The sequence below is a fragment of the Ascaphus truei genome, chromosome 4, assembly GCF_040206685.1.
Source record: "Ascaphus truei isolate aAscTru1 chromosome 4, aAscTru1.hap1, whole genome shotgun sequence".
NCBI classification, from domain to species: Eukaryota; Metazoa; Chordata; class Amphibia; order Anura; family Ascaphidae; genus Ascaphus; species Ascaphus truei.
In genome coordinates this window covers 5,097,262-5,118,457 of record NC_134486.1, presented here as the reverse complement: position 1 = coordinate 5,118,457, position 21,196 = coordinate 5,097,262, and the positions used below count along the sequence as shown (strand labels likewise).

The 21,196-nt window shown below is 47.0% G+C and overlaps 2 protein-coding genes across 2 annotated transcripts in view; both read right to left on the bottom strand.

Annotated features, from left to right (window-relative positions):
- ZNF512 (zinc finger protein 512) overlaps positions 1-21,196 on the bottom strand; it is a 478,050-nt gene that overhangs the window by 162,686 nt on the left and 294,168 nt on the right. The gene's annotated exons all lie outside the window — the stretch shown is intronic.
- Positions 1-21,196, bottom strand: part of LOC142491842 (extracellular calcium-sensing receptor-like) — a 55,375-nt gene that overhangs the window by 8,444 nt on the left and 25,735 nt on the right. The window contains exons 3-5 of the mRNA XM_075594658.1: positions 13,703-13,967; positions 12,409-13,251; positions 11,488-11,706 (exon numbers count right to left, since the gene is read on the bottom strand). Coding sequence (XP_075450773.1) covers positions 11,488-11,706; positions 12,409-13,251; positions 13,703-13,967 — 1,327 coding nt within the window. The remainder of the gene's footprint in view (positions 1-11,487; positions 11,707-12,408; positions 13,252-13,702; positions 13,968-21,196) is intronic.

The following is a 21,196-nucleotide window of genomic DNA, read 5'->3' as shown; positions in this document are numbered from 1 at the left end:
TTATATGTTGTTCATATTACTATATATGATCATGTTCTTATCAATCCATTCTTACACTTGATTACTACGGCCACCTATCAGTGCGACATTATATGTCTAAATCTGATAAATTTGGCATTCAATTTTGCCATTAGATCATTACTTTTTCTATTTAGAAATTAATACCATCTATTTCTATTAAAAGGCTATCACCTTACTACTGCAATCAATAAAACTGCAGATTGATTTCTGATAATAAAGATGCGTGTTTGAGATTCATGTATTCACCACTCCCACCTTCATGATTGGTCTGTTTCCTCAAAGGAGCAACCACTGATGTAGCGTGATTGACATATATAAGACCCCTCATAGGTGCCCAAGTCAATGCCTGATGAAGTATACCAGTTATACGAAACGCGTCGCGAATTGTGTAACCAGCTTACCTTAATCTTGGTGGCTTGCATATGCTCAAGTGTTTTCATTCCGGTCGTGATTAATCAAACGGACTGGCATCCACGGACTGCTATAGGGGGCTTCTTTTCCAATGCATGCGCACTTCATTACACACCACGCCGATACACGCGGAGGTGAAACTGCAGTGAATGCTACAGAGCCAGCCCCAGCGCGCGGGACTGTTAACTGTAAGGAATTGGATTCGCCCCCCTCCCCCTGCCTGATCTATAGTGGAGCCCAACAGATGAGGATATCGTTTAGACCTGGAGATGAACTATGTTTTAATTATATTTAAGTTTTTACATTATTGTTGTTATATTACATTATTATACCCTTACCTTGGTGCGCACCTGTGCTTTTTTTCTTGCCCTCCTGCCCAGTAACCGACACCCAGGCAGAGGGCAGCTGAATAAGCAGCTTTTAATGTCATTCTCTTTCTCCACTTCTCCTCTTAATCTCCCACAGTGCAGGACATTCTGGATGGTGCAGGCTCCATCTCTTGGGGATACCCGTCTGCGTATTGTCTAAGCCAGCCGGCTTAGAATGGCATGCTTGCCCCGCGATGGGGAATGCTCATAGCCCTCTTACTCCCCTTAGGGTGAAGAGCCAGACTTCAACATTTCCTCACCTTACACCCTCTCCCTCTGGAGGGTAGCGCAAGACCTCTGCTTCCTCTCTCTTCAGAGGTTAACTCAAGACTTCTTTGCTTCCTCACTCTTTGGAGGGTAGAGTCAGGGTAGAGTCAGACTGACTCTAGATCCTCCCTAGAAGAATCTAGAAGGGGAGGGCTCATGGACTGTACCCACCTTCAAGGGGCTGTAAACAGGCCATGAGACACCACCTTCGTTCCTTCCACTTCTAGGAAAGAAAAGGGGGGGTTACTGCCCAAAGATTACCCAACTACGGCCTGGAACTTATCAGGGCTTATGTAGTAGTTATCCTATGTGGGGGAAAACAGGTAAGATGTGACATACCCTATTACATTCTCCCCTGCGTGAAAAATCCCAACGACCCTGCTTGGGTCCGAATTTGTTGCACCATCCGTCATCCTGACACGTTCAGAATGAGAACTGAGTAGACCCTGGCGTATCTCCAACCTATCCATGAAGATACACATACTGTCGCGGCCGAGCTGAGTTTAACACTCACCCGGTCTCGGCCGCGGCAGATATCCGGCACGCGCCGAATTGTCCTGCGCGCACCAGAGCCTCGGATGATCGGTCCTCCGATCGGGGCATCCCCCTCCCCTATCAGGGTCCACCGGGTCCCCCGGAGCCTCCCCCGCTGCCATCCCCCACAATAGAGCAACCCAAGGCTCCCTCGGGTAGCGTGACCGCGCATTGGTGACGCGCGGCACGCCGAGGGAAAAAAAAAACGGCTCTCCACGCGGCTTGTGGCTCCAGCCGCTTTAGACTCACCGGCGCCGCCACTGTACCTATCATCCACTCACCCATAATGGAGTAGATACGAGATTCAGTTTTAAACTCCTTATGTCTCGTCTTCCTCTCTAAGTAGGCCATCACTTCTAATTTTAGCCACTCCCGCCTATGTTCCTCTATCTGCTGAAAAATTGACTCGGGAACGTAGGGGAAATGATAACCATGGGACTTCCGGAACCTGATTGTGATAGACTTGTCAGCCCTACTTAACTTAACTACTTTTGGAGCCACAGTGCTCCACCGTCACCTGAGGGCCCGCACCCGACACCCCTGAGGCAGTCAACTCACCCCTCTCGTCGATCGGTACTGGTCCCAGGCCAGGGACCGATTGTACCAGCATTGTAGGCCGCAACGGCCGCAGTAGGGCACACGGGACCACAGCATCCATGGTGGCAGGAAATTGAAACGAGGTCTTACCAGTCGGGGTAACAGCGTGCGATGGAGACACACACAGCTCCGCAGGCACTGGGCTGGCAGGTCGCAGATAGTAAGTGCCGCAGTGCGGGCACCGCGCTTCCAGACCGAAGGGCCCACCAGGATGCAGCAGTGTGCACATAAGCATCTCAGGTGATACATTCTTCCTACCCTCACCACCAGGCAGCCGCCTGCGGGGGCATAGTTGGACACATCCAAATCAGTACTCTCCTCGATAGTAGGAGCAGCCATGTCACTGAAGCCTCACAACACAGCAACTCTTCTCTCGTGGCAGACGCAAGTCAGAAAGATCTGTGGGGTCTGCTCTTTAGACTCCTCTCATTCGGTTCAGCCGCGCTCATTGGCTGTTCCTCTCTAGCTCCTCCCCTGGGTGAAACTCAGAGGCAGGGTTGGAACTACATCAGCGTGACTTAGCTTTGTCCTTGGCCAATCAGCTTACTGGGCGGTGCCTTCGCTTGGCGACATAAGCTTGCAACTTTCTTTTGCAAATCTCTGCACACTTTGCACCACAACTCACGTGGTCCCGCCCGCTTGGCGGTAACGCCATCTTGGACAGCTGTTCGCACACATGCCCCCACCCGCATGGTGGACACCATTTTAGAGAATCTGGAGTAAGCACTGTCACGGTAGCTTATGACAAGATATAATGAACACCAAATATCTGGGTTGAACTGAACGAGGCTTAGATATAATAAAATATAATTTATTCCTAAAATAAGGTGAACACAGCAATATAGTACAATTAACAGGCAAGAAGGTAACACTTACTTAGGGTTGGGGGATGGAGAAGTATCCACTAGCAATTCTCCAGCAGTCCAGTGACATTCAAGATGGAATCAGAAGCACAACGCCAGCAATCCAGTGACATTCAAGATGGTATCAGAAGCACAACTCCAGCAATCCAGTCACATTCAAGATGGTATCAGAAGCACAACTAAAAACTGTAGGGTTGACACAGTTTATATACCTATGCAACCCTATTCCTAACATTGAATACAGCCTATTGGTGAACAATTATCTGTATCCACTCCCTAACGTGGAGACTAACAGACTAAACCATGCCCTCAGGTAACAGAGTTTGTTGATTGATTAATACTTAATCCCTAGACATTGGGTAACAATCAAGGCAGTTAACTTTTTGATTGCCGTGCTTAGGCTACTCAGCCATCTGCCCTTCATGACCTATTAGCCTAGCAAATGGCGTCTGCATTTTCAGAACAGATCCAAAATAAAATACATATACACTTTAATATCTACACATATTAATAAGTTCCATTCTGGTGGGCTCAGTGGGTCGACCTTTGCCAGTTTTTAATGCCTACAGCGACTCCACATATTGGCCAAATATGAACTCTCTGCGACCTCCAGAACTGGAGATACAGAAATGAACTTTAAAATACATGCTTATAAGGAAACATGGGAACAGGGGAACATACATTTTCAAGGTATAACAAAGTGAAAACCACATCCCTGGACCGCAGTCCAGTTAACCCCTTGTCTCTCTGGTGAGGTCAGGGGATGACCATATGGGGTGCAACCCGTTTAATACCGGGCCACCCCCTTTCTCCCTCTACACCTCCCCTTCTTAATGGGTGACCTGTGGCCCACTGGCCCTAAAGGGGAGTGGGGCACTGTTGGCACCCTTAACGAACTCAGTCTCAGAGGGATAGTCCTGACGTGAAAGTCCATCAGCATTGCTGTTTTCACTACCCTTTTTGTGCTGAATGGTAAATTCAAACTCTTGCAAGGCCAAGCTCCACCTTAGCAACTTGGCATTCTCCCCTGATGCCCTCTGCAGCCAACTCAGGGGGTTGTGGTCTGTGAGGACCGTGAAAGCCCTTCCATACACATAGGGCTGGAGTTTTTTGAGTGCCCACACAATGGCCAAGCACTCTTTCTCAATGGTGGCATAGGCCACCTCTATGGGAAGTAGTTTTCAGCTAAGGTACACCACAGGGTGCTCTCTACCATCGTCCCCCACTTGGCTCAACACAGCCCCAATGCCATAGTCCGAGGCATCAGTCTGTATGAGGAAATGTTTGGTATAGTCTGGGGCAGCCAGTATGGGGGCCCCAGCAAGCGCAGTTTTCAGTGCCTGGAAAGCAATTTCACAGGCAGGAGTCCAGATGATAAGCACAGGCAGTTGCTTCTTAGTCAAATCAGTCAGGGGTCTGGCCACGGCGCTGTACTGTGGGACAAACTTCCTATAGTACCCTGCGGTGCCCAAAAATGTCATGACCTGTTTCTTGGTTTTTGGAACAGGCCACTGAACTATGTCTTCTACCTTGGCTGGCTCTGGTTTGAGGTGACCTCCACCCACCCTGTGCCCTAAGTACAGGACCTCTGCCATCCCTACTATACACTTAGTGGGTTTCAAGGTAAGCCCAGCCTCCCTGACCATTTCTAGCACCGCAGCTACATGTCCTAAATGGGAGTCCCAGGAATTACTAAAGACAGCAATGTCATCTAAGTAAGCCCTGGCATAGCTCTGCATCCCTTCCAGTAACCTATTGACCAGGCGTTGGAAGGTAGCCGGGGCATTCTTCATCCCAAATGGCATCACTAAAAACTCATAGAGGCCACTTGGAGTTATGAATGCTGACTTCTCCCTAGCCTCCAGGGTCAGTGGGATTTGCCAATAGCCTTTTCTCAAATCCATGGTGGTCAGATACTTTGCCCCCGCGATTTCATCCAGTAACTCATCCATGCGGGGCATGGGGTAGGCATCTGACACCGTTTTAGCGTTGAGCAAGCGGTAGTCCACACAAAACCGGGTGGTCTTGTCCTTCTTAGGAACTAGGACTACCGGGCTTGCCCAAGGACTTTGGGATGGGGTAATTACCCCTAGGGTCAGCATCTCCTCTATCTCCCTCTCCATGCTGGTCTTGACCTCTGCTGACACTCTATAAGCGTGCTTATGCAGAGGCCGCAGGTCCCCTGTGAGCACTGGGTGTTTTGTGAGATGTGTGGTCCCTGGCATGTCAGTGAAGAGGGCCCCATACTTAGCTAGCATGTCCCTGGCTTCTCCCTTCTGCCTAGCACTCAACTGTGCCCCTATCTCTACCTGCTCCACAGTGTTTCCCTGCCTGCCAGAAATCATAAGGGGTCTTACAAGATCCATCGCTACTTTCTGGAAGGGTTCCCCTATTATCGGTAGGGCTTTCGGGTGTGCCTTCACACGGTCGCCCGCCTTACCCACTCGCTGGCAGGCATCACAAGAGTGGCAGAAAGGGCCCACATCTTGAGATGCCCCCGGCCAGTAGTAACGCTTTAATAACCGGGCTCGCGTTCTGTTGACCCCCTGATGTCCCGCTAACGGAATAGAGTGAGCTACCCATAACAGTTGCTGTCGGTACCCCTGGGGCACTACTAGCTGTCGCTTACCGGTCAATCCCTGCTCTTTCCCTGGGTTCCCTTCTTCTCTATACAGGAGTCCCTTATACCATAGGCAGTGCTCAGTGCCTTCCCCTGACTGAGATTCGGTAACCCGAAGTCTCACGCCGGCCAGGGTAGGGTCTGTCTTCACTGCCTCCCTAAACTGGGCTCCTAATTCTGGCCACCCCACAGTCATGTCATTGTCCGGAGAATGGGGAAGGGTGAGGGGAAACAGTAAGTCAGTCTGTGTTTGCAACTGATCCTGGCTTACCTCCCCGGGCTCCTCTGCGCCCTCCGCTAACGTTGGTCTCAAAGGCTGGGGGACTGGCGCCGCCGCCATTGCCGCTGTCTGGCTCCGGGTAACCGCCGCCACTGCAGCGGGCTTGGGCACTCGGTCATAGGTGCAGGTCATCGCTCCCAGATCGTTTCCAAGAACAACATTGGCATCCAAACCGGGTAAAACCCCCACCTCCCGCACACCCTGGCCCTCCCCCCAATCCAAAAAGATTCTGGCCACTTGCAAGAAACGTGGCTCTCCATCAGCCATAGTGATTTGTATCCCAGGGCCTGGGATCAATTCCTCTGGCCGGACCATATCAGGTCGGACCAGGGTCACTGCAGCTCCCGAATCCAGCAAGCCGACTGCTTGCCGGTCACCGACTGTGACCGGCTTGAGATCTGTCTGCTGCAGGTCCGTGCTGAGATGTCCTCCGCTCTTGGCTGTAGGCACCGATGAAACGGGAAAGGCATTGCATGGGACGTCTCGCTGGGAGTTGGTTCCATAACCGGTCCAGAGTCTGTGGTGGAAGCCACCCGCACGCGGGCTACCGGCTTCGCAGCTGGGGTGCGTTGCCCCCGATGGGGTCCGCCGGAACGCAGGGGTTCCGGGCAATCTGCTCTGATGTGACCAGGGTGGTTGCAGTTGTAGCACCGGCGCTCGTGCCGGAGCTCCCCCGCCTTCGGTGGACTGCTGCCCGCAGGTGGCCTCTGAGTCCATTGGGGGGTATTGGCAGACTTTCTGGCTGGTGCCGCCGCCACCGCCGCCATTGGCTACTGGTTTGGCGGTCATCAGGGCTCGGCTGGCCACATAGTCATCTGCAAGCCTCGCCGCCTCCTGGTAAGTCTTGGGCTTCTTGTTGTTACACCCAAGACCTCACCGCCGGCGGGCACTGCTCCATGAGCTGCTCCTGAAAGATGAGGTCCAGCAGGCGTTGGTAAGTCCATGCCTCATAGCCCTCCACCCAGCGTATCCCGTATAAAGCCATGCGGGTCACGTAGGTAACATAGGATTCCTGGGGCTGCCTCTCCTACTGCCGGAATTTACCCCGGTAGGCTTCAGGGGTAAAACCGTACTGAAACAATAACAGTTCTTTCAGGTGTTCGTAGTCATCAGCATACTCATCTGGAAGCGCCATCATTGTCTGCTTAGCCAAGCCGGACAGTAAGGGGTCCAAACGTGCAACCCTATGTCGGGGAAGCACTTTGTACCACCGGCACTGCGTTTCAAAGTTCTTTAAGAAACTGTCAATCTGGTCAGTGCCTTCCACGAACTTGGTGAGACTGTGCTGGTCCAGTTTGAGTTTATCTGTGTTGGGTTGGACCGGGGGGCAATAAGCGAGTCTGTTCACTGCCATAGTGATAAACTGCAGCCGCTCCTCCGGTGTCCCTCTGTCTCCCCACGCAGTAATCAGTGCCAACATTTCAGGGGTGAACGGACTGGTAGCCGCAGCAACCAGTTCCCCTCCTGTTGCACTGCTCTCGGGAGGTGCACTCATTCCCTCCACGAGATTCCGCCACCCCGGCACTGGGTTCCTTCCCTGATCTCCGGGTGGCTGTAAAAGGGCAAGCGGAGCCATATCCTGAGGCTCTGCAAGCCGGGCTTCATAGTCACCGATTGCGTCAACCATGTCTGCGACCTCCTGGTTCTCATAGGGCAGTCCATATTCACGGCACTTGTCCATCAGCTGAGCTTGTGTCCACATGTTGGATGAGCCTTCAGCCTCACTCATGGTTCAGTCGCAGCAGTGAGGGGTGTTACAACTTGTGTTAACTGTTGCACTACTGTGTGTTCAATATCTTTAGTCCCAGGAACTTGCAATTACCATCACGTTCCTACTATGTTACAGTATCCCGCAGAATACTGTAACACAGGTCCAGTTCAATCCTGCCGCTTTCCACCAGTCAATTATAGCGCTTGTCACGGTAGCTTATGACAAGATATAATGAACACCAAATATCTGGGTTGAACTGAACGAGGCTTAGATATAATAAAATATAATGTATTCCTTAAATAAGGTGAACACAGCAATATAGTACAATTAACAGGCAAGAAGGTAACACTTACTTAGGGTTGGGGGATGGAGAAGTATCCACTAGCAATTCTCCAGCAGTCCAGTGACATTCAAGATGGAATCAGAAGCACAACGCCAGCAATCCAGTGACATTCAAGATGGTATCAGAAGCACAACTCCAGCAATCCAGTCACATTCAAGATGGTATCAGAAGCACAACTAAAAACTGTAGGGTTGACACAGTTTATATACCTATGCAACCCTATTCCTAACATTGAATACAGCCTATTGGTGAACAATTATCTGTATCCACTCCCTAACGTGGAGACTAACAGACTAAACCATGCCCTCAGGTAACAGAGTTTGTTGATTGATTAATACTTAATCCCTAGACATTGGGTAACAATCAAGGCAGTTAACTTTTTGATTGCCGTGCTTAGGCTACTCAGCCATCTGCCCTTCATGATCTATTAGCCTAGCAAATGGCGTCTGCATTTTCAGAACAGATCCAAAATAAAATACATATACACTTTAATATCTACACATATTAATAAGTTCCATTCTGGTGGGCTCAGTGGGTCGACCTTTGCCAGTTTTTAATGCCTACAGCGACTCCACATATTGGCCAAATATGAACTCTCTGCGACCTCCAGAACTGGAGATACAGAAATGCACTTTAAAATACATGCTTATAAGGAAACATGGGAACAGGGGAACATACATTTTCAAGGTATAACAAAGTGCAAACCACATCCCTGGACCGCAGTCCAGTTAACCCCTTGTCTCTCTGGTGAGGTCAGGGGATGACCATATGGGGTGCAACCCCTTTAATACCGGGCCACCCCCTTTCTCCCACTACAAGCACTAACCCCGGGCTAATGCTTTACCCCTGGGACATGTACCAACCCCTGGCTAATACACTGCCCCACTTGTGTGCACAAACTCTATAAAATCTGGAACAGATACTAACCACTGGCTAATGCTCTGCCCGTGGAACATCTACTAACCCCATGCTAATAGACTGCCCCATTGTGTACAAACTGGTTAAAGAAGGGTAACCATGTGCCCTGGTGTCGCCTCAGCATATGCCCCCACTATAGGACTACAGGTGTGCCAACGAGTATTCTAAAACTTGCCTTGGAAAATCTGAGGCAAATCTGGGGCTATCACACAGGTATCAGCTGGGTACATGCTGGGTACATGCTGCAACATTTAAGTGACATTTCTGCAGAGACAAATGGCCCATCGGATTAACACTGTGAAAAGGAAAGATCCAGCACTACACAGATTTGCAAAAGTATCAAATTTATTGCGCCATACACAATGACCGTTTCGACCTTAGTAGGTCTTTTTGAAGTGAAAAGGCCCATCGGATTAACACAGCAGGGGTCCCTGGCAGTCCCATTCAGTTTGAATGGGACTCCAGGGACTCCTGCTGTTTATCCGATGGGCCATCAGTCTGTCTGCACAATTGTCACTGGAATGTTGCAGCATGTGCCCAGCATATACCCAGCATGTACCTGGGTCTTGATGGTGATTGCCCCAGGCTTGTTTTAGAATACTTGTCGGCACTACAGTATGTGTGGAGTGAAGGGTAACCACGCACCCCGATATCTTACCCTCAGGGTATGCCCCAACACTGTCTCTCTTTCGGTAAGGGTCTAGGCTTATCCCCTCCCTGGTATAGCTAAAGGGAGAGACTCCCCCCTTCCTTAACATTACTGGGGGCCCAAGGTCCCTGGTGTAGCCTCAGGAGCCTGGCCCTTGCTGCATACATGCTGCTCTAAAACCTGTCCTGTCTCTAAGATCTCAGCAGCGCCACCAAATGTAACCCTTGTCACCCCCCCCCGCCATCTCATCTAGGGCTCCTTTGGGGAAAACTGTTCTGGCTACTACTCATTGGGTGGTGCTAGCATACCTGCTGGTTCCAGGAGGGCTGAGCGGCCGTGGTGGTAAGGGGCATAGGACAAATTGAGGACAATGTTTGTGGTTTGATCTTTGGTGTACAGCGTCTCCAGCTGTGACAGGATCCCAGGCTGTGGGATGTCAGCTCCCATCATTGCACCCTTTAATCCTCCTGCCCAGTAACCGACACGCAGGCAGAGGTCTGGTGAATAAGCAGCTTTTATTGACATTCTCTTTCTCCACTTCTCCTCTTAATCTCCCAAAGTGCAGGACATTCTTGATGGTGCAGGCTCCATCTCTTGGGGCACTCCGTCTGGGTAATATCTAAGCCAGCTGGCTTAGAATGGCATGCTTGCCCCACGATGGGGAAGGCTCATAGCCCTCTTACTCCCCTTTGGGAGAAGAGCCAGACTTCATTCTTTCCTCACTTCACACGCTCTCACTCTGGAGGGTAGAGATAGATCTCTGCTTCCTCTCTCTTCAGTGGTTAGCTCAAGACTCCTTTGCTTCCTCACCCTTTGGAGGGTAGAGTCAGACTGACTTTAGATCCTCCCTAGAAGAATCTAGAAGGGGTGGGATCATGGACTGTACCCACCTTCAAGGGGCTGTTCACAGGCCATGAGACACCACCTTCCTTCCTTCCTCTTCTAGGAAAGAAAAGGGAGGATTACTGCCCAAAGATTAACCCACTATGGCCTGGAACTTATCCGGGCTTATGTAGTAGTTATCCTATGTGGGGAAAAAGAGGTAAGGTGGGACATACCCTGTTACATTTGTATATTGATTTACCGAGCGTGCTATGGGACCATAGTAAAGTGTGTTGCATATATATTGTTTGATTTGTGGTTATTTGAGGTATACCATATCGGTATACCTGTACCCGTGAGGTGCTATCCTGCCATCGCTGGGATCCTCATGGGTGGAGGCGCTGCACCAGCCAACCCAGGCTCGCCAAGCGTGGAAGCTCAGGCCTCTTGTAAGCCTAACAGGTTAGTACCATAACATCTGTAGTAGGCAAATCTCCCCTAGGAGGAGGGAAGGTGTATTACACAGGTATTATGGAGGAATGTCCAACAGCTTCTTTAATTACAATTTCATGCCAAAATGTGTAAAATCATGTGTTTCGTACCTAGGTCTCCAAAGCTCAGGAGCAGAATACTGTATGTTTTCACTGCTAATAAAAAACTCAACCCTTATAATGGAAAGTGTATTGAGTCTGTTCCTCTCACCTCACAATGGCATGGAGAATGGAGGGAACTAGGAGTTTTGATTCTGCTCCGTAGTAACATGGACAGATTCTCTGCCTCCCATACCCCAGTAGTAGATGGGAGGGATTATTGAGTTTGCCCTTCCCTCCTCAGGGACACAGATACAGAATCATCCTATGACCCATCATACTTCTCTCTGTAGGGTGACACATATTGAAATGACCTATAGGCCTTTTAATCTGTATCTTTCATTCCAGAATGCCATAGTTACACAAAATAAATCTATCATTATAACATGTCATTCACTGGAAATAATGTCATGGTCCTCGAGTCTGTAATGAAATAACAAGTATTTTCTATCATATCCAGTAGAAATGGAGGATGAGGCTTGGTAACACTCACATGGGAAAATTTCTCCTTCCACAGAATAGCGCTGGTGTTTATAGTAATTTTGTCAGGTGTTTCTGGGTCAAATCTCCCGACTTTCACCAGGTTGAAGCTGCTGTTCAGTATCTGAATGTTCACAATGTCATAGGAAGCAGGGATGTCCCCATTGATATCAAAAGTCACTGTGTCTCCGGTCTTGGTTTGGAAATTGACTTTCTTCAGAGAGTGAAGGACCTGAATAAATATAATGACACCAATAATGATCAATGACTCTGAGAATATAAAGTATAATGCAGTGATTGTATAAATCCATGGCACAGCCAAACTGTTATTACTGTTCTGCTCACCTCAACTTAAAAAGGACCTGCTGGGTCTGGAGCGGGTTTAGAGAAGGGAATGTCCAGTACGGTGCAAGATGTGACAGAGATGTACAGAATCGGGACTGACTTACTGTACTATAGAGATAACCAATGGGAAACCTTTGTTTGCTAAATCACTTACAGTAATACTAGGACTAGAGGCCACCCACTAAATATATTCTGTGAGACGTATAGCTATAGATGACACAGAGTCATTGTCCTGTTCTGGGAACTTTCACTCATGTTTTTGTTTAAGTTCTAAAAAAAATGTTTGTATTGGATTTGGTTCTGGTTTTGCTAAAACTCAATTTGTTTAGTTTTCATTTGAAATTGTTAAAAGAAAATATTAAAATTAGCTGGTAAATGCTACAATAGCACATTAAACCACAGAAAGGGGTTAAATAGATATTTTTGGAGTGTTATAAGGGACTACGCGTATATAGTATTACATAGGTACAGCTGAATAAGCAGAGTAAAGGATTCCATGGATCGGGGTAAGTGTGGATGGCGGACCAGAGTCGGTGGTGCTTGTGGTATAGCCCAACAGTGTATTTGGAATGTCGGATATTCCCTTTACCTGCCAAGGTTGGATGTCATTGACATTACCACATGTTCCCTCCTGCAAATATCCTCTTTCTGTTGGGCACATGAGTAGTGTTTGCAGAGCATGTGCATAGGCATACACCGCCAGGTAGGCATGATACGTACAGCTGAGATCATTTATCTCAAATAAAGAGGGGATCAGCTCCCCAAGCTCTTCTTCCCCGGTGCAGAGATCCCACTCCTGCTTTGATATTGGAATTAAGGTGTCCTCTCTTGCTTCCACTTCTGGCCACCTGCAGTTGAATGCTCTCTCCCAGAAGAGCCTGATGAAGGGATATTCAGAGTACCTGGATGGGTGCAGGTTATGGAGAAAGTCCTCAAAGCCCGGCATGGGTCCGGTTTTGGGAATCAGACCAATAGTCCCATTTAACACACTCCAGGCCTTTTTGGAGAAGAGCCCAGGAGTAAGTACAAAGGAAGCAGATAATATGAAGATCTTTTCAGTCACACCCCCATCATAGAGTGCATCGAGCAGAGAAATTACATGGACCTCAGGGCTGTGGAGGACTATCACATTAACAGAACTTTGCCTTATGACATCTACCACTCTCTGGATCTTTCTTTGGGAGTAGCTCATGTGGATCTTCTCAAGAAAAGCCACACAGCTTCCACTCTTCTCTATCCCAGCCTGGATAACCTGTCCACCCTGCACCCCCATATCACTGTCCACAACCAGCATTCCCACCCAAGTCCAACCAAGCACATCAATGATCCGAGAAAGAGCAATGTTCTGAAACATATTACTAGGCACAGTACGTAGGAAGGATGGGAAGTTTACTTTGTCACTCAACTCTGAAGAAATCGCTCCATGACTGATCTGAAAAAGGTGGTGTTGTATTAATAGCAGGTTGTGGATATATTAACCAAAAGCTTGCATTGACTGATTATATTCCTGTTTCCTATTTTAAAAGATGTTTTTTTCAGCCTGGTCAGGTACTGTATAAAGTATAAAAAATATATATATATAAAAAAAAAGCAGCAGATGGTGACACTCACAGAAACAGTACATTGGATGCCCAGGTGCTCTATTAAACAAAAAAAATTTATCTGAAAGACACCTTCTGAATATCTCTCTCTCTCTCTCTTCCTCCCTCTCTCTCTTCTTCCCACTCTCTCCCTCTCTCTCTCTCTCCCTCCCTCTACCTCCCTCCCTCTCTCTCCCTCTCTCTCTCCCTCTCTCTCCCTCTCTCTCCCTCTCCAGAATAAATGTTTGCCCTGAATAAGTTATATCCACTCTATTAATAAATCTGCATCCCTGTGCACCGTACCTGTGGGTAGTGGAGGACGCCCAGAATCCTGGCGATGGGTATCGATAAATCTGACATTGACTCTCCGATGATCCCAACCATAATGGAATGGTTTCTCTTCTCTGACAGCAGGGACAAAGTCCCCCCAATGGCCCGGAGCTGAGACATACAGGAGTCATAAATACTGAATCCCAGAGATATATTGTGTAACAGATCTGAAGAATTATTTATTTCATTTATTGCAAACATCATACCCAAAACATCCCGGTAAAACCTTATGTGAAACCTGTAAGAAATAATACAGCAGTTACTATAGGGAATTGGCAATTCTAATAATATAATATACTATATTGTATTGTACTGTATGTCATTATTTATATAGCGCCAAAAGTGTACTGAGCGCTTCACAAAGAATACAGTACTGGGAATTATAATAATACATTAAGTGCAGTAAAATCAGACAATAGGAAAGGAAATCCCTGCCCGAAGAGCTTACAATCTAAGAGACTTGATGGGAGACTTACAGAGACAGCAGGTGAGGGAATAAGTGCTGTAGATGGCAGAGCTTGGCCACAATGGGTGGTAGGAGTGACTGTGGGTGTCGGACAATAGCCATGAGTGCAGGCTGTTTGGATGCTGGATTTGTGGGGCAAGTTTTAAGGTTAGTCAGTATTAAATGAGAAGGTTAACACCATTTATAGGGGAAGATATGGCAGGAAGGCATGAGTGAGATCAGGTGTGTATGTCTGGCTTCAGGCTTAGGGGAGATCCCCAGCAGCAGGAAGGAGTAGATAGAGGGTGTGAGTAGAGGATTTGTGTTGGTGTTTTTTATTGAGGGGTAAAGAAGTTATTGGGAGAGAGGTGTATAAATAATGGTGCAGTGGGGAGTGGAGAAGTTGGAGAGAACAGAGACATTCACAAAGGAGTGAGGACACAGTAAACAGCATAAGCAGTAGGGAGGGCATAGTGAGATGCAGGAGGAGAGGACATAGTGAGGTGCAGGAGGAGAGGTCACGGTGAGGTGCAGGAGGAGAGGGCACAGTGAGATGCAGGAGGAGAGGCGTCCCAGGTACTGGGGGATACGAAGAGTACAAATAATCACAGCGTTTATAAAGTCACGTTCTCACAGCTGCAGAGTTGTTGTTGTGCAGAGTCCCGATCTTCCTCAAATCTTCACCTCCAATTTCAACTCCAAAATTAACTCTGCCTGTCACTTTAAATGTGACACAGTAAAACACAATAGGTAGCGCTAATAAAGAAATGTTTGTGTATATATATATATATATATATATATATAAAAAATAGTAGTACAATTAATAAGTGATTAATTTATAATTAGAGCAGCCTAGATACACATCTGACCCCCAGTCAGATAAGAGCAATGGAACTATAATGGTATCAATGGCGCTAACAATAATATATAAATATAAGTGAATGAATATACAACCAGATGGCGATTGGAAAATTCAATGATGATCTAAGCAGACGGTGATCAAACATGAAATACAAGAGAAGAAAAACATAGTATAATACTGTATACACTAAAAACAAACAGACAAACAATGACTAACAATGTTGCTGAAACACACAGATGACTAAATAAAAAATATATATTTAATATATCATAAAAACATATAAGACAATTATGACAAAGTTATAGGTCCCAACGATATCCTGTAACTGGCCGAAATGCCCGCTTACCGGAGCCTAGATGGTAATCAGCAGTGGATAATCAGAGAGTATCCCCTCTCATAGCAGCTGGCCCGGCTCCTGCACGTCTCTCCAGCGCCTGCCACGTGTGGTGTGTACCAGCAGTAGAATGAGCGTCCGTCCACGCTGTCGCAGGGGCAGGGAAAGCAGTCTGAATGCCCTGCTTCCGTCCTCCGTAGTTTGGGCATGCGCAGAAGCGCCCGGCACCAGAAAGATTAAGCCGCAGATTCTCCTGCTCCTCGCGGTCGCGTGTAGGGATATGGCGACAAATTCAAAAGATGCTTTTGGGGGGAGCAGCCGCACGGCACGGTTTGCGGGGATGACGACAGCAGATGACACTCACAGTGATACCAGGGACCACCCAACGCGTTTCGGAAGCCTCTGCCTCCTTCCTCAGGGGTAAAATTGAATGAATAAAGTCCCTGTGTGTCCGTGTATTTATGGGGAAAAATCTATACTGCGTCATGTATCAGCAACATAACAACAATACAAACTGATACATGATGGTTAGCATACAATCAATTAATCTATTCAAACATTCAAAAACCATATAGTTATGAACAAAAGGATATCTGCTATATAATAGGAAAAAAACACGTCAAAGATATAGAATTCTAATTCATTAGTAACTAGTACCTAATATGAATAATAATATCTAATGATATATGAAATAGATAATAACTTTGTCAAAAGCATCTTTTGAATTTGCCACCATATCCCTACACGCGACCGCGAGGAGCAGGAGAATCTGCGGCTTAATCCTTCTGGTGCCGGGCGCTTCTGCGCATGTCCAAACCACGGAGGACAGAAGCAGGGCATTCAGACTGCTTTCCCTGCCCCTGCGACAGCGTGGACGGACGCTCATTCTACTGCTGGTACACACCACACGTGGCAGACGCTTGAGAGAAGTGTGGGAGCCGGGCCAGCTGCTATGAGAGGGGATACTCTCTGATTATCCACTGCTGAATACCATCCAGGCTCCGGTAAGCGGGCATTTCGGCCAGTTACAGGATATCGTTGGGACCTATAACTTTGTCATAATTGTCTTATATGTTTTTATGATATATTAAACATACATTTTTTATTTAGTCATCTGTGTGTTTCAGAAACATTGTTAGTCATTGTCTGCCTGTTTGTTTTTAGTGTATACAGTATTATACTATGTTTTTCTTCTCTTGTATTTCATGTTTGATCACCGTCTGCTGAGATCATCATTGAATTTTCCAATCGCCATCTGGTTGTATATTCATTCACTTATATTTATATATTATTGTTAGCGCCATTGATACCATTATAGTTCCATTTAAATGTGACACAGCCATATGTTATATTATATGATGAATGCATATTATGTGCATCCTATAGGGAACCATGTTAAAAATGGTTTTTGAAGCAAAAAGTGGCACTGTGTGCTCATTTGCATGTCATTTCCCAGAATCCCTTGCTGCAGTGGAAGTGCTGTGTGCTGGGTGATAATGGTGAAAGGCGGGATTGCAGACCTGCCTAAGACATGCAGATGAGCATACAGTTGTATTTACATTTGCATATTTGCTTTGCTGTGGAGGGTTTTTGTCACTTTTTTTACTCACCGTAACTTAACTCACTATTATGGTAGGCCCCATCCTTTAGCTTCTTTGCATACCCAGTTAACCAACCCCACACTGATGAGACCCATTAAGGTCGAAACAGCTGTCTGTGGGTGGGTTTTCTGGCTATGCATCTTAGACCTGGCTGTGCTCAAAGCTGTGACCATGCAGCAAGCTTAAGCCTATAGGGAACCATGTTAAAAATGGTTTTTGAAGCAAAAAGTGGCACTGTGTGCTCATTTACATGTCATTTCCCAGAATCCCTTGCTGCAGTGGAAGTGCTGTGTGCGGGGTGATAATGGGGAAAGGCGGGGTTGCAGACCTGCCTAAGACATGCAGATGAGCATACAGTTGTATTTACATTTATATATATATAAAGAAAGAGATGACTGCTGTGCTAACTTAGATAACTGGATAGAAGAAAGTATAGTTATGGAGAATGATAAAAAACTAATTGACAGTGATCTCAAAATATAATACCAACAAACCACATACAAAGACAACAAAGGACACAACACAAAAAGAACGGGAATAAGAAACAGGAAAAAATGCCCCAAATAAATGGAGAGTGTCTGCTTTAGCTGTGGGTGCCGCTGCCAGTCTTCAGGACCAACCTCTTTCCTCTTCACTCTATGAAACAGAAAGGAGACAGCGCGGCTCCCATAGTGTAATACTGTGTATAGATCATGTATTAATTAATGCTGCTAGATTACGGACACTCACAGTGTATAAAAAGGTAATAAGCAGTGAATAAGAATAACTTTGCTCATCACCCGTTCCTCCGCGCCGATCCACGTGTAACTACTCTGGTTGCCTCCGCCGCGGACGCCAGGAACGTGCGCTCGCACTAGGTAACTTCCTGGTTATCAAGTCTCGCGATACAGGCTGCTCACCGGGTGATGTCACAGGATCCGGACGCAATTCAGCATGCACGATATACAGTGCTCGGATAGAGGAGTAGAGGGATGAGAAATCGCCAAGAAATAATAAATGTACTGTTGCGGCCCCTTTTATCCTCCTACTGTACATCCCCAAATTTTTTCGGGGATGTTTTCCGTATGCCACGCACTTTTACGCGTTCAGCCGCATTCAGCGCTGAACGGCTAGACAGCGCTAATAGCACTAAACAATGAAAAACGCCCGTGGCACCAAAAACGCGGTTTTAAATTTCACGCCGAAACTGCAGCAGGAGGCTAAAGGCGGCCGCCACTGTACTTCCAAATAGATAAAGTCAATAAATAGGTCTTGCCCTACGCGTTTCGTCGCTGCATGCGACTTCCTCAGGGGAAAGAATAAACTGCTAACAATCCACATATATAGCCAAATGCTTAATTGGATACTTCATGACACATGGGTCATGATTAATTAACTCCTTGGGGCGGGGAGGGGAAAAGATATGGAATGGATCATGCGGGAAGGAAAATAGGATACACGAATACATGGAAATGAAATTGCATGAATATACATACACATATAACACAAAACATAAAACATAACAAATGTGAACTATACATAAAAAGTTAAAAAAAATGAATAATGATATATTTTGTATATATAAGAAAAGCACTCAGTTAAAACTAAGTAAATATTACATAGTATAAAAAGTGTATAATAAAAGTGTTATTATCAATTGACATTAAATAATATCCACACAGTGATATAAATATGTTATGGTGGCTATTAACATATAGCCTGATCTACATGCAGGGCAACATATAATACACCTAAGCGTGCAGATAACAACTAACAAAGAGGAAATATACTAAAAATAATCTTGTTACATTGAAATATACCAACCATCTAGAGTATTGAATTTCAAGTAGATTTCTAACCATCTACAAATACCTTAGAACCCCTCCCCCCCCCACACCATATATCAAAATCACACATAATCATCCTAAAATAGACTGCAATTTTTATATATTTCATAACTGTACATGCAAATATGTAGTCTGTATGGGGGGCATACCTGTTAAAAATGATTATGAATCAAAAAACGTTTAAAAATGAACCAAAATAAAATTGTAAAAAACCTCTGAAAAAATTAGGATTTTTCCAAAATTTTTTATGAGTTACCTGTATGTGGATAAATCAAAAGAATGATGCAGTCAACAATTATACGCAGGGGACCCAAATACTATTACACCAACGTGCTTGTATCTATGTGTTCATTAAACCCACTGGGGGACAATGTGTCTAATGCATATGTAACGGATTTTCTGGCCTAGCCTGACCCACCCAATCTCACATTGGCCCCTGTGGTATAACCGGCCCCCATTACATGGTAGTGTCTGGTAGTGCACCTGTTGGCAACAGGACTCCTGAGTCTCCCGCATGATGGTATTCGGGGATTGTCAACCCAGACAGGCAGCTGAGGTAGTGTGTGCGAGTCCTACCTATATCCAGTGCAGCGCCTCCACCTCATCAGGATCCCAGCGTCTGCTTGTGGATGGTCCTGGTGAAGAACTCCTCTGTGGTGCAGCCCTCTGTGTAATCACTCCACACTTACACATGAGGGTATGATTGAACAAAGACATCTTTATTGATGGTTCAGGCAGACTGCCCCTCATAGCGGTCGTACTCAGCCTCTCATGATTAGCTGTGCTTCCCTTTAAAAGGTATTGCCTTCCCAATCTGGGGATTCCCTCTCCCCTCAGGGAGATCTTCCCTGTGCCAGGTCCTTGGTCACAGTTTAGGCTCTTTTAGCCAAATGTCTCTGCACAACTCATGGACCACTAGTTATAGCACTAGTGAGCCATCTCCTCCCAAGTCTCAACACAGACTTGCTCCTTACTCCAACACTAACTTTTGGGCAGTGCTGTGCCTTATGTATCCTCAGGGGGCAGGCACAACTCTGACATCACTAACTGTGGACTCAGAGTATGTGGCCACTCCCATCCATACATAGGGCACCTCACCAGGGTATGAGGGCAAACCTCCATAATTACTGCTGGCATTCCTGCAACTTACCAGGCTTACTGCCAGCAGGAGAGAAAACTGTAAGCCATTTTACAGCATGGCTACATTCTCCCCCTGGTGAATCCCACCGGCTGGGACCTAAATTTGATGTACCTTTCTTCAGGAAGCACTGTAAAATAAGATACATAATCAGCTACAACATTGACAGTTTCACAATAACCTATTGCGGCAAGCATGCCCTGACCAGCAGCCACTAGCTCGCGCAACAGTTGCCCTGTACCCCCTAATAATAGTGACGAGGATCGGGTTTTTTAACTTCCCGACCCCCCATGTCCAGGACTGTCACACTATAATCACGTGGCAACCCCCTTTCAGGCCGATAAACCACCTTATGCTTATAGACACTTCTGCCTATACTCCACACCCGCATGAGATGTGCTATCCTCTCCTCGGCTTTGCGGCCCACAATCGCACCCCCTTTATTCACCATATATTCTTCTATGGTCTCCCGCAACTACCTATCCCGATTGTCCTCAATTTCCTGCATGAGGGGTTCCGGTACGTAACGGTACTCCAGGCCATGGGAGTTCTTTACTTAGACGTAAGGGCCCATTCGGCCCGGCAAGACCGGATTAAACTTGTGTTTCCTGCCTTCCCTGGCAACACCCATGACAGGGGCTCATCTGGATCCACAGGATCCGTCATTATACTGGGACCCCGGGGTTCTATATTGTTGTGGCAAATCTGGAACCACCTCTCCTGCATCTCCCTCATTCTCTTATTGGCCGTGAACTCTCCCTTAGCCCACCAGTAATCTACTACATCCTCCCTGATTAGTAGAAACCTAGTGCGGTCCATCCAGTCCACATAACCCTCAAATAAGGGGGCCCACCACCGGGTCTCCCTAACCTTCTTGGGCCCTGATTCTAGGTAATCTTCTTCCTCCGTGTCCCCCCAGGAAGACACCCCCGATGTCCCAGCAGATTAGGACTTAGGACACCCCACACGCTTTGGCCTATCCTCAGATACAATACTAACCACGCTAGGGCACCTACTAGACAGGGATGCCTCCCGTGAATAGCCTCCCCCCACCGACCCATCATCGGACGTAAAACCCGCCAGTCTCTCCCCAGTCCGTTCCTCAGAAGTTCCCTGGGACCCTCCCAACATTCCCAAACTGGACGAAGACCCACGGGAAAATGTAACTGGGACAGGGGCTTTACTAGGGCATGGGGTTGGGCATACGGGCGTACGGTGGGTATCCGCGGGGTTCCGACCCGCTCTCTACCGGTATAGTGTC